This window comes from Aptenodytes forsteri, unplaced genomic scaffold (assembly GCF_000699145.1).
Source record: "Aptenodytes forsteri isolate BGI_AS27 unplaced genomic scaffold, ASM69914v1 Scaffold46, whole genome shotgun sequence".
NCBI classification, from domain to species: domain Eukaryota; kingdom Metazoa; phylum Chordata; class Aves; order Sphenisciformes; family Spheniscidae; genus Aptenodytes; species Aptenodytes forsteri.
Genome location: NW_008794774.1, coordinates 1,061,333 through 1,076,393, shown reverse-complemented (window position 1 = coordinate 1,076,393; position 15,061 = coordinate 1,061,333). Strand labels below are relative to the sequence as shown.

The window sequence follows — 15,061 nt, the reverse complement described above, 5'->3', positions numbered from 1 at the left end:
TGTTTAGCCTGGAGAAAAGGAGGCTGAGGGGAGACCTTACTGCTCTCTACAACTACCTGTAGCGAGTAGCGAGGTGGGTGTCGGTCTCTTCTCCCAAGTAACTAGCTGAGAGGAAAAATTTCTTTACTGAAAGAGTGGTTAAACATTGGAACAGGCTGCCCAGGGAAGTTTGAGTCCCCAACCTTAATGATTCTATGATTCTATAAATGCTTTTTACACATAGTCTCTAAAACAAAAAATGGTAATGGAATGCTTTCCAAGTATAATGAAAAACCCCATTGAATATAACCAGATGGTTCATTTAACATTTTCCAAGATGTCTATCTTAACGCTAGACGGTCAGGACACTGAAAGATGTGTGCACTTATCCCAAATACATTGACAAAAAGGTGTCTTAGCCAAGAATATTTGACCACTGCACCTCCCATTAGAAAGAGCTGTCCTAATACTTCTCTATTCCTTCAGTAAAACAGGGCATCCTGACGGTGAAAATTCCATCAGCAGGCTGACAGCCTCACATTTCTCTGCCTCTCTTCCTTTCCCAGCTTTACCGCCCCTTTCATACATGATGCCAATCCTTTCCTTTGACACACTCCTAGCTTCTGAAATATACAGCATCCGTGTTGGGGTTGGATGCTGAGAACTGGATGAAAGGAAATGATGGTAATAACAATGATGGCAGATACATGTGGCAAGAAGCTTAGAAAAGGAAAGTTGGACTGAAACCTTCTTCAGCTACCTCGCCATGTAATGCTAAGTTAGCCCACCAAACTCATATAAGCTAACGTATGCCTGAAGAATCAACTTTACACATCATTACCCTACAAATCCTTGCACCCAGCTTTCAAGAATCAACTAATTAATGTCACATAATGGATGTGTGAACATGTATTGTGTATGAGCCCACCTCCCTGCAGCAATGAAAAATATACTGTACACTGCTGTCCCTTTCAAAGCTTCACTAAAAGGATTCTTCAAGTAAGAGGGAATTTTTTATTCACAACAGTGAATTATTGTTTGTTCTCAATTATGAAAAGATTTTTGCATCTTTATGCTTTGGTTTTACATGTTAAGAAAGCTAAAGTTTAACCTGCAATGCAGTTTTGAACAAACAGCTCTAAAATAGAACATGGACGTGAGAAGAACATGGTGCTCTTCTGAGTAGACTTGGTAATGGCTTGAATTGCACAGTATTTAGCATTAATGATAAAGACAGGTAACAGCAGTCATCTTGTCTCCTCCAACAACTGTATGGCAGAACTTTTCCTTTTGAACCTTTAAGTGTTATGCTCTTTATGAAGCTCAACACTTTTCCACATGGCATACATATAAACAACTAGCTGGTGGATGTTGTTTGAAACTGCAGGAAACTTAAAAAATATAGCAAAGATTTGGTTTTAAACCAAAGACTAGTGACATGCTGATGAGTCCTGCCAGTGACATTAATGAGTTCTGATCAGGCACTTTGTTTCTTCGAACAAGTTAATTGCATTTTTATTAAATTCAATGCTGTTAAAATCACAAAATTCTGAGAACTTGGAAAGTTTTTAAAAAGTATACACGTTATAAGCATACTGAAAGAACAGAATGTCTGTCAATTTAAATATTTACTAACTTGATAATTCATGATCTGACAGAGGATCGACCAAGATGTCCCTTTTAGGAGAAAATAATTATGTTTGACAACAGTATTTGCCTGTACTGTAAGAACAACTAACCATTCTCACTAGCAAATGGACACTTGTGCTAATTGTTGTGCTGATTTAGCCAGTCATAATAGTACAGTATGTACTATTACTACAGTACATATAGTACATAATAGGCTTCACAAAACATTTGTCCAACTTAAACTGAAAATCCAGAATAAAGCCAAGGATAGTGTTATTGGCATTTTGAGCATATATATACTATAAAGTTATCATCAGCAAATACTCACAAAACGTGCTTTTACTCTCTTAGGAAGCTCTTCATCTAGTGTATAGATCTCTTCTCTCTTCATTACTATTTGAGAACCATCTTCAAACTCAACCTAATTGAAAAAATGAATATTTAAAAATAAAATCATAATTTAACTCTTGAAGGAAGTTTCTGGGAATGTCTCCAGACATATGTGGAAACACATAAGATTTATATACAAATATTTTGCTATCTATTTTGGGAAGCTAATTTTAGGATAAAACATAAAAAATGTTATTTCTTAGGAAGTGCAACACATTAATAAGTTAAAAATAATATCTAAGCAAAGACACTTCAAAATCAACACTGACACATATAAAGTAAAATCTATCACATTAGGAATGCTGAGCAGTAACACACAGACAACATTATTTTGTAGGAGTGACATATTAAAATGCCTTCATGTCATTTTTATTTGCCTATAATTTTTTTACTTGCTTCTAATAAATAAAAAATTAATTTTAACATCCTGTGTTTCAAGGTTGAGGAAGACCATGTCAAAAGAAAGAACGTATGAGTGACAACTAAGGAAATACCAGTTAACAGAATTTTATTGAATCTGATGGAATTTCTTTAAAATGCTCTGTTCAGAAGATGAAAAGCTTTATCATGCTTAGGTTTAGATTTAATCCAACATGAACCCTGTTAGCAGAAAATGAGAAAAGAAATGTAACTAGGTGTGAGGAATGTTAAAATGCTGAGGCTTTGAAGCATTTAAGCTTTTTCAGTAGCTGCTCTTTTTTTTTTTTTTTAATACTTCATCTAACAATTGTGACTTTCAGCTATTATCTATGACTGCAGTTTTAGTTCCCACAGAAACGGTACTTTAAAGTTTGGTATAAAATTAAAAGAAGTCCCATTCCACATTCTTAGGTGACTTAATGAGACCATGTGAATGACAACAACAGACTTAGGCTGGAAGAATAAGCCCAAATACAAACATCGAAACTTTAACGTAGCTGCTCTTTTTTTTTTTTTTTAATACTTCATCTAACAATTGTGACTTTCAGCTATTATCTATGACTGCAGTTTTAGTTCCCACAGAAACGGTACTTTAAAGTTTGGTATAAAATTAAAAGAAGTCCCATTCCACATTCTTAGGTGACTTAATGAGACCATGTGAATGACAACAACAGACTTAGGCTGGAAGAATAAGCCCAAATACAAACATCGGAAAACTTTAACTTATCAAAAGTATTATTATAGATAAAACTGAAAAATCATGTATTTGAACTTGTAAATGGACTGGGTTTTGTAGGTTCAAATTAAAACCTTGCCACGACTGAGTATGTCAGATTAATTGTGAACAGCTGAAAAATCTGTTATAGTACATCCATTCTCAAAAGCCAGGGTATAGATCTATGAACTATGAACTTCTTTAAAAGCAATTTTTTTTACAGCAGTTAATAAGGATGCACAAATCTGGAATGCATTTTAAAATCCACAGAGTACAGATGGATAACAAAGTCACAAAAGTCATCCTTGCTCCTCTCTGTTCCTGTTACTAACCCCATAAGCCTAGTCTGTTAGTAGTATGTTAGAGGAACTTAAAGGTCAATTTGGCTTAAGCTTGTTTAATAAAATGATGGCAATTTAGGTATTTGTCACCAGGATGCAGGAGCAGCCTTCCTGCTATACCTGCTCCTTACTGCACAATACATTTGGTAATATGTTTTTGCACAATACAGTTGGTAATAATGTTTTTTGCATCACTGGTGAAAGAACTGGGCAGGAAATGAACTCTGCCAGCTCCATGCGATCAGAAAATCACCTCCTGAATGGGTAGTGTTTTTGTTTTTACTGGTAGTGTACAGCAGGAGACAACTGCTTCACGCCACAGAATCTGGCATGCTTACAGTATGAAATATGTTGAACATTTACAATGAAGAGTAACTGAAAGTTCTTCAGCTATAATTCAGCATACCACACTGGAAATAAATTTGCCTACCATTAAAGGCAAACACAACAAGAGCTCCTCTAAGACTTTTAATAGTATCATGATTCATGCAAAATATAAACCCACCATATCTAATAGCTCCAATTTAATTCAGACTGCAGATACTACATTTCAAATCAGCAGTTTTATCCAGTAAGTTTTTTTATTTGGACTTCTGTTGCTGTACTGTGTCTGTGTAGTATGTTATTCTCTCCATGAGATTTTCTTTTATCAGGACATCATAAATTAAAGGGTCAGCTGAAACTGTTAGAAAGCAATTAGTAGAGTGAATGGATAATTTAATAATCTCAAATGAAACTCAAAAATAAATAGTGAATGTCAATATCAAAAATTATCAAGAAATCAAATGTAGATTGCATTAATAATGTCACTTGAACACCTGCTTCATTTGGCATGTATAGCTCTGCTTAGGGATTGTGTAGGATACAGGGTGGCAAATGTCGAAGTGAATGACACAAATTCTGGTGCATTGTGTCATAGCTCCTGCATGCACAAGTACTGTCAAATTCGGTACAAATGTCTCATGAACATGAGGAAAATTCAGATTTATCCAAGTAGAACTGATTTGCCTTATAAGATCATAATACTCATTTCGGAGAGTCCTTTTCAGTCTCCCCTTCTGTCATACCATCTAAGACATTACACAAAAGACTTGGAAAGAGAATCTCAAAGGTGCAACAGAGATCTCACAACCCAGAAGAAGAATGGAGTACGTGTATGCAAGGGTCCTGGGAGCTTTCAGACAGGCTGTGTAGAAAGACCAGAGGAAGAACTACTAATGTGTCTTGAAGCTAGCCTTGCACCCTCCATGTCATAGACTTTCTGTAACCTGTGGCCATGTTGTGGCAACCTCCTCTCCCATCCTACAGATTGAAATACTTGTTTGTCTGCAAAGTCCTATGTAGTGCAATCTGGACTCCCTCTAATCTTTAATCTTTGCTATTTCCCACCGTGATAGGGGTTGTTACAAGGCAGTTTACAGTAATCTCCCACGATTGTTATACTGAGGAAATCCAAACCTTACTGAACTTCTGCATGCTAATCCATTTTCCTTAAACTAATTTGTCCAAGAGGTCTAAAATAAGACAAAGAAGTTTGTTTTGACTATGTCAAGATTCCTTCAAATACGAAACATAACAACATTGATCTAATCCACCTCACAGTATTCCTCAAAAGACCAGCTGTTCTGAAGATTAAATGATTTGAAGATTAATGTTACTATAGAACAATAATCTTTATATTTTATAAAGAACTTTTCACCTTCACAACATAATACAGCTGCTAAATATAAGGGAAGAGGTAAGATTTAGAGACTAGCTCAAGGGATCAGGCATTTAAGGACTTGAGTTCGATTACAAGTCATTGGCAAAGTGAGAAGGTCAATGCAGCAAGTCATTTAGCCTCCCTGTGCCTTAATTTATCTACTGATATAATAGTAAATTTGCCATTTTTGTACAGTAATGTGAGGGCCTCGGATGAAAAGAGTTACATAAGTGAAAACGATTATATATATATATACACAAATGAAATGTACCTATATTCTCATTCTTTCAGAAGTGCTATTATTATTGTGATTGTTTTATTGCAGTTTCTACCATTCACTTGGGTACTCAAAGCTGCTGACTGATTTTTCTCAAAGGCAAGCACATAAAAAACCAATTATTGTGTCTCTGAAATCAGAAGTCAGCTTTTTAGCCTCGCCTTCAGTGTTCAGTTCCCTTTTGCCTTTGCTGAGGATAAAATGCTCCTTAGGTTATGTGTTAATTAATTCAAAAGTGCCTCAGACAAATGAAAGTGGGGCTATTTATGCTCTTCTTTTTACTGTCCTCCCTTCCATCCTTTTATGAAATGCCTAAGGTTCATTGTAGTCACACACCAATACTTAATTTTATATCATTAATTGTATAATTACCTGACATAAAATAAAAGTAAATAACCTGGAGAAAATAACAAATGTTATCTTTCAATCTTAATGTTCCACCTGTTCACCCAAGTTCTTATTAAATAAGCCATTTTCTTGATTTTATATGAAGAGGTGAAACCTCAAACTCCAAAAGTGCACAGCACTTGTTAATGGTTTACACAGCTTTATTTATTAGTTTAAATGCATTAGCAGTTACTATAAGAGTCCACACTCCAGCCTTCTGCAGCTTTGAAGGTGCGGCTGGCCGCTCCAATGCTAGAGCCAAATGAGCAATTTGCAATAAAGACATCTGAAAAACAAGCACATGGTAACAAATACAGACACTCACCTGATACATGTGAGCTGTGTTTGTTCCCAGATACTTCGCACCATACAGTTTTCCATCAGGCCATTTCACTTGGACAACCTCTCCCTCTGCAGGTGGGCCCAGCCTTAGGCAATCTCTGCTCTATTTACAAAGGAGGATGGATTCTCAAATCAGTGAGTGAGACACTACACTGAAATTACCAGTAAACTGCTTTTTACAACTTGGTAATTGGAGGAGATTTATTACCATGTGTGTTTCAAGTTTTATAATCCTGCTAATGGGCTAACAAGATACTGTTAGCCTTTATGAAAATGAAATACTGACCAAAGAAATTCTCTCTTTACAGCTTGATGCTGCATTGGCAAGGCAACATATGCATAAATCAGGTAGCTATCAGCAACTGTGATACATTTCCCCCAAAATTAATTTCCATCACACATTGAAAATAAAGATCACTAAAGTGCAATTGCATATGTGCAACACTTTCTCTTTTACATATTCAAGTAACTCATGTTTTGTTAACCACAGCACATTTTTGCTAGATGCTAACTTTGCGGACTGAAACATACCCTGATGGATCAAACTATAAATGGTGAGAATGCCAATGAGTTCTTTGCTTAGCTGATGGAGAACCACTGAAAGAATCCAAATGCTTACAAAGAAGAATTAGGCGGGATTTTTTTTCAGAAGCTATGAAGCAGTTTTTTTCCTGTGTTTTGGCCAAATTTTGTGCCTGACTTGTTGAGCATGTCAGAGCAGCACAGTTTATGCTAGTTGCAACATATCCTTGTTATGTTCCTTTTGCCCCATATGGCTCAGTATGACCTAAATGACTCATTTGCAGAGCACACTGACCACACACCCATGACAACACTAAGGACCAAAGAAGGATCATGTCAGGTCTGCGCTCACCAATTCTTTGGAAGCTTTCTCTGCCAAATACTCACCCCAACAAAGGCATCTATACTTTGTACCAACTACATCACAAGACTTGTCATGTAAACTAGCACTAATTTAGTGGTATTCTCTTAGGTGTGAGAGGACCTGCTCGGTGACCATGTTACCTGAGCTTACTGCTAAGAGGTCTAGATTGGAAAGAGAAAAGATAAAGCCAGAGACGCAGGTACAAGGACTCAGTGACAAGGTCCCACAGAACCTGGTGTTATCTCAGGTTGCTGCAATACTATTACCTTTTCCAAAGTCTCAGATTTACATAGAATAATTTAGAAAAATACTGTATTTTTGAGTTCAACAGTTCACTTCCAACAGAGGCCAACAATTGTCATGACAAAGAACTCAAGATGTGGGAGCAAAAATGGACCAAAGATATAATATTAATATAATATATATTAATATCATGCTAGTCAAATCCAGGCTTTATAAACTGTTTTTAATCACATGTATCGTAATCCATGAATTTGATTCAACATATGAGAAAAGAAGTGAAAAGCTGGATTTTCACAGAAGCACACTTTCCTGCATGACAATACTGTCTCTGACATGCCTCAGGTGCTGTGCCAAGGGGACAGCTCTAAAATATGCCCTGCGTGTTTGCCTGGCAAAGGTTGCTGTGACAGACACAGAAAGATATATCCTTTCAACTTCGCCTGTATTTGGGGCAGTAGGTGACATTACTGTATTACACTTCCCAGTATTTCCAGGAGAGGCAGGGGAAAAGGGGAAATGGGAAAGGATGGCTGCTGCCTACTTTCCAACAGTGGAGTAATTGTAACTTCTCAGGGGACAGGGATTGCTAAATATTATCATAGCTCTGACTATAAATTAAATGAGACTATATTTTTAATGCTCTCTCCTCAGTGATGACTGTCAAGATGGTTATTGTCATTATCATACTTCTTCCTCTATCTATTTATTGCTAAAGTGCAAAAAGGAGTGTTGGCGAAGTGTCTTGAACCAAACATTTAAAATGCATCATGGAAGATAGCAAATTTCCTGAAAACAAACAATCTATCAACAATGTCAAGCCAAACATTAATTTTCCAAGAACAAAAGCCCAGCATGAATTGCTCCCTTTGCACCTTGCACAAGAAAAAAATCTCACAGCTTCTCTAGGATAGCGAACGGAATTGCTCATATGGAAAATTAGAGTTCTCATGCAAATAACTAGACAAATAACAATCCCATTCTTCATGTATCATCACAATGTCTTAGTCTATGGAACAATGTTTGGGAAACCTGTACTAAATAGTTTTTCCTGATTTCTACCAAAGTTCCTCCCTTTTATTTTCATATTACATAACCATTTTAGAGATTCTCATTTTACTGCAAAAATAATTCTCACCATTTTCTTCTGAGGAATGATTAGTCCCATTTCTTAGGCTGACAAAATTGCAAAAATACAACCTCATCTTTCTCAGTCATATAATGAAAAGTCAGACATCAAGATATGGCAATCCTTCAACATTCCCATACACTAGCTGTAAATAACATACAGTGTGGGCTCAATCTACATTCAGCTTGCAAACCATGTACATTTCCCATACAATTACATAGCATATTTTCTTCTTCACACAAATGGACAAAATTGTGCCTATCTGTACTGAAAAGCCTATTCACTTAAGTGTCCAGTTTCACATTCCAGCTGTTTCACAGCTCAGAGCCCCAGCTCCAAGCGTGGTCAGCTACAGAAGGTTGCTCAGGGACATGTCCAGTTGGGTTTGAGTATGTCCAAGGATGAACACTTCACCACCTCCCTGGGCAACTAGTCCAGCATTCGACAACCCTCACAGTGAAGAAGTATTTTCTTAACTGAAGAAAAATTCCACGTTAAGGAATTTCCTGTATTTCATTTGGTACCCATTTTCTTTCATCCTGTCACTCTGCACCACTGAGAAGTGTGTGGCTTCATCTTCTTTACTTCCCCCATCAGGTATATATACACTTGGATAAGATCCCCCAAGTCTACTATTCTCTAGGCTGAACAGTCCCAGCTCTGTCAGCCTCCCCTCACATGACAGATGCTCCAGTCCCTTCATCACCTTCATATCCTTTCACTGTATTTGCTCCTCTATGTCCACGTCCTTCTTGTACAGGTGAGCCCATAACTGGACACAGCACTCCAGATATGGGCTCACCAGTGCTAGGTTTACAGACATTCAAAAAGTTTCTTTATGAGCAAAAACCTGTAAATAATAATAATTCTAAAACTTTTCTTGTTTATTACAGATGATATTTTCTGGTTTTAGAAACATTCATTTTGGGGTTCATCATATGCATTGAACTAAAATAGCAAGCAATCCATTTGCAATAGATCTTGGAAAAATATGTTGAAATACTGGGTTTGTCTCCTATACTGTCACTAAGGAATTCTTGTGTACAGCATTACAGACATTTTTGCTATTTTTCTCTTCTGATATTCCTTTGTTTTTACCACAGAGGTTGAATAATACTTTGGTTCTTTAAGGCTGGACAGAGCATTTGCATGTAGCAAATCCAGTTGCAGTGGCAGGGTGGTGATGGTTGACACAGACTAGGAACAAATGTGGAGCCACACTAAGAAAAAAAAGGGAGGAAGTCTGCACCCGAAGCATGCACTTGAATCCAGGAACTGTGAAAAGTTGCAAGATTCCCATAATTTGAATACAGCCACTGACACATGAAGAAAATATCTTGATCTTTAAAAAGTTTAAAAAAAAATGTTCAAATGCTTTCCAAATCAAGACTAAAAAGTATAGATATTCTGGTCTAAGATGAGCTTATGAACTATTGAGACTATTCTTCAAAACTGTCAGAAACCGATGTTCCTTGGACACCTACAATTTTATTTTGACAATGTTTTGCATGGCAATTATGTTATTAATTCAGCTATTTCAAATTCAACAATTATTTTCAAAATGATAAGAAAATAAGAGCCTTTGACTTCTTCTAGGTTTGATCCAAAGAAGCCACACTGAAAACAAATACCTTTAGTGAATTCAGAGGAAACAGAAAACTCTGTGGTGCAATCCTCAAAGTCAACAGGGCTAGATTGGCTCATGTCTTCAGGCACTGGCTAAAAGAAGCCTGCAAGTTAAATTGATAGCAGAAAGCATACTGTAGTCTTTCATGTCAAGAATGTAGTAGGAAAGGATGAAATTATTCTGTGACTACAAATATCAGCCAACGTTAATTTACAGATTCTCTGGTCTGACAGAAAGCTAGATAGAGAGGAAATCTTAGAAAGGAAAATACTGGCATGGCCAAAGTAGAATATGTGAGTATTTAATGAAAAACAAAAAAATTTCAGTCTGAGGGATTTTTTCCCAGTGAGGAAAGCAGCAGTTGAACAAAAAAAGACCTAGAGACAGCAATACACTATTTAATAACACTTTAAAAAAACATTCTACTCAGGCTCAATACATGAAAAGCAAAAAGCTCTCAAAAACATTTCTGAATATTCTGAACACACAAAACCCCCACCACTTCACTCCTCCTTAATCTAGCAGCAGGAAAAGTTTTTCATTAGCTTGTACAATGTTCTGCCTTTCAACAGTCGGCTTATAGCTCAATGTTTGATCTTTCAGGAGCTTAAATGGAATCACATCCTTCCAAATCTGGTTCAGTCTTTGGTGAATGTGGAATGTGATTGGTGAAGAAGGGATCAATTAACTCCTTTAATGTAAAGTAATGGTCATAAAGGTTAATATTGGATTTAATATCACAGCAATAACATTGGTCATTGTATCTCAATAATTTGTTTGAAAAGAGGAAAATGTGGCCCATATGGCATCTTTTAGAGGAGGTATAAACCCAACAGCAATCAAATATTTAAAACTGTTGCTAGAAAACAATCATATTCGAATAGAAAAGTGCCAATACTTGTCTATTCAAATCAGGGGGCAACTTCATCAGATTACCTGGCTCTTGTTAATTGTTTTGATGATGTCATCCTACCCTGACTCAAGAGAGGATAGAAGAGTTGTGATGATGAAGGTCCCCGATTCAATCCCATGATTGATAACATAGACTAGTATGTCTTGTTTTAAAAGCTGCTTTTGCCTCCCACTCATACTTTTGCATGAGCATTCTGTGCAACTTCTCTTATTAGGACAAAGAAAATCAATCTCCATCTTGAACAGATCAGAATATTTTCTGTGAGAAAACTGTTCTCACAGCTGTGCTCCTACAGTGGGCTTAACAGGGAAGAGGAGAATCAAACCTTGCGAGGTGAAAGACATTTGCAATGTGTAAGTAACAGTCTGAAGACCCTCCTCTAAAGCTGATGAATATTATTGGAGACCAGTTTTCCCTGAACAAAGCCCTAAAACATTCATAGATATATATAACAAAACAATGAAGATTGAGATTTCTTTTTCCATGTATAAAAAAATAAAAAAAACTTGGAAAGATATTGAAGAAAAATCAATCTATGGTATACAGTATTAAGGGAGAATATTGTCTGCAAGTGGTTCACTCTTGAAGTTTACTCTTATTCACCACTAACCCATCTGAATAAGCATAAATTTTTCCCTTAAAGCTGTACTGTTTTACAAACCTGAGGTTTACATTCATAAACTGGCATCATTTAAAGTAATTTATAAACATGCAGAGTAGCCTCTTCCTTTTCTGAACCACTTCATTCTTCTGAAACTTGTTAAATAATTTTCAAATCCACCATACCCATAACATTCTTCTACCCATTTCCCATGAGGGTGTCTCTACAAAATCCACAACATGGAGCACCAAACTGTCATCAAGCATTAACCAAGACAGCAAACATAATCAGGCTGGCACCTCTTTCGTCACGAAAGTGTCTAACTGAGCAGCCCCTATCCCATGAACAACCTCAGAAACTTCCATTTTCCTCAACACTAATAGAATTGTTAGCAGCCCCTATCCCATGAACAACCTCAGAAACTTCCATTTTATTTTCCTCAACACTAACAGAATTGTTTATCTGTTTAATGGGCAGACACAGCGGTGAGCTCTGCTATTTTTCAAATCACTATGGTTTAGACTGTATTAAAAATAGAATATTTTTGTTTGTTTAAATTGTATTCAAATTACAGCATTTTTCTCAATGTCACTTAGCAAAAATTTCTGCATGTCCTTGACACTCCTGGGTTTTACTTGCTGATTTGCTTTGTTTCCAAAACAAAGCACAAAATGCCTCATTGTTTATTCAAATTCTTGTCAAACACCAGTGATGGTATAATTGACATAAACAATAAAGGGCTAAAGTGGTTAAGCGTGACTCTTGCAACAGGTTTTGTGAGCTAGCATATACTTCTAATCCTATTTTTGCTGTATGGCTCTGTAACGCAGTGACAGAATGAAATACATAGAAATTGTATAAATTATTTTCCTTAATGGTAAAGGAATAGTATAAATAAATACAGAACCTGACTGGCGTTATTCTTCCTGGAATGCTATGACATGCTAAAGACAGTTTAAATGTTAGCTCAAAACTAGTATTTGTATCAATTAGTTTAGGTGAATGTATTTTTCATCCTTTGAAGTTACTCATTATTTCTGTATCATATGACACCAAAACCCTCTAGGAAGACATATTCCAATCAATCAACAGAAGTCTTGCAGGAAGACTGTGTAAGAATCCATTTCATTGCGCTGCTGCAGCTTTCTGTATCGGAGGGTTCTTGTGAATTCCACTATGCTGTTGTCATGCAACTTGGCAAGAAGGAATGGCAAAAGGCAGAGGTAAGCAGCAGCCTGGCTTCAGCCCCGCAACGTGCCTGGTGATACAGATCCTTTCCATATTGTTCCATCCCTGATGCACAGGGGCCATGGCACAATATTGTAATCCTCCTCCTGGCAGACTGAAAGCTGATAATCTAGCCCTGAGGTTTCAAAGATCAAAGAGAAACAGATACTGAAACAACGAACTAGAGCTAAATCAGACTCTGTACTTGCAGTAAACCTGGCCTTCCTATTCTGCGTGTCTACATATTTTTTTGCTATTACTCATCTTGTGTTTGTTCATGAATTTATACATATCGTTAAAATCAAACTGTGAAATAGAAACTGTCCATTTTCTGTCATCCTCTGCATTGCTTAAATCCATAAGGTCTGAGCCATTCTTAGTATTAGTCTATCTAACCACAATTTGCATGGAGCAAGACATAATATCTACTCATTTGGGCTTTTATCCTAGAAGTTCCATGGTTTCTGAAAAATAACTTAAAATTCATGCATGGTCTCCAAAATTGGATAACCAATACCTCTATACTCTTATTTTGGAGAAACTGAAATTCATTTCACAGCAAATTCCATTCATAGCAATTCATTTCAATTTATAGCAAACGAGCATTCTGGTATTAATCACAAAATTAACAGTTACTTCTCACAACAGACAAAACACACTAACTACATCTGATTTTCACTGATAAGACTTCAAGCGGGTTTCTAGTCCCCAGATTCACAACATGAAAAAGTAGGAAAAATCCAGGCCTCATTATTGGGCTTTTGCACAGAAATGGTCCTCTCGCTGACTCTAGTTGAACGGCAGCAGTTGTTTCTAAATTTCCCCCTTAAATTAGGACCTGAGTTAAATTTACTATCCTACTTCATTGCTACCAGGGTACCTACCATGAGATAGTGCTCTCTGTACTGACAGAAACCAGCTGAAGATGGTTCGAAAGGGAAGGAGTGCAGAACTAAGCACGGCATGACCACGCTGTCAGGAAGAGTTAGCTCTTGCTGTACACATCCAGGAGAGAAGAAGGCTCCTGCGGCAGAGCAGGAAAGGTACCTCTGAACAGTCCTGGGGATGGAGCTTCAATGTCCCCAAGGCCATTCTGCAAATGTACTTAATGCAAGTTGTCTCCTCTGCCTATGTTACTTCAGCTAAGATAAACTTTCAATGTGAGTGCTAGTGATTAAGCTTCCACAGTCATGCTCACCAGTGATTGTTTCATAAGGAGCACGACTAATGTGATTACAACTAACACCTCTGATTTAGAAAAGCTTGTCATACCGACAAATAACATACCGCAGCTGCAAACAGTGAATATATCTACCAACAGCATTAAAGTGGAAGTGGCGAAACAAATTGTGGAAACTTTCTGAAACAACTGCTGATCTCAACACACTGTCAAACTGTCTTTCTCTTTTGGGAGCTGATAGTATACGGTAGTTAATGCAAATTTTTAGAAACACAAAATTAGGTTTCATACGTTCCAAGACAATTTGAATGAAAAGGAGAGTGGTAGCTAATTTGCCATAGTCAGAATTTTATCTAAACAGGAACAGCAATTTACACAGTGCATTAGCATTTGAAAGAGCAGGCTTGATTCCCAGGAGTGCAATTCTGGTTTTGAATTGGTATAAATTCAGTGAAATCACCAGATTAACAGAATAGTTACTGTAATTCAACAAATTTAGCCTTGGAACACAGAATGCATAGTATAAAAATACTTTGAATTTATGTATAACATATTGTCCTTAAAACGTTACTGAATCTTCTCTTACAAAGTGAATATATGCTTTCACCAAAAGGAAACTGGAAGACAGATTGGATCATGCATTCCTGGATACATCTAAAAATTTCTTATTTTCCATTCAGCTTAGAAAGTTACTATTTCAACCGTTACATTGCCTTTCAGCAAAGTATTAATAACACAAATTGACAGATGCAGAATTGCCCAGAAGGCCACAATTCAAACCCACGCTGCAGAATGTGGCTTAGGATGTCGCCATTTCAGCGAAGCCACCGAGGCGAAGGGCTCCGGAGCGGAGGATCGCGCCGGGGGACCCTTCCTGAAGCGGCAAAACCGCGGCAAGACCCACGAAGGCAAAAGCGCAGGGGGTGAGAGGGTGCCCCAGCCCCCCCATTCCCCGAGCCGGAGGAGGGAGCTCCTGACGAGCGGCAGCTCTGACTCAGCGTGGGCGGGGACCGGAGGGACGGGACGGCGGCCAAACCCCCTCACACACAAGAGCAGCCCCCCGGGAGCGCGAGCGG

General features: G+C 37.4%; 1 protein-coding gene across 1 annotated transcript in view; it reads right to left on the bottom strand.

Annotated features, from left to right (window-relative positions):
* Positions 1–15,061, bottom strand: part of KDM4C (lysine demethylase 4C) — a 303,658-nt gene that overhangs the window by 3,540 nt on the left and 285,057 nt on the right. The window contains exons 19-20 of the mRNA XM_009274270.1: positions 6,166–6,285; positions 1,937–2,029 (exon numbers count right to left, since the gene is read on the bottom strand). Coding sequence (XP_009272545.1) covers positions 1,937–2,029; positions 6,166–6,285 — 213 coding nt within the window. The remainder of the gene's footprint in view (positions 1–1,936; positions 2,030–6,165; positions 6,286–15,061) is intronic.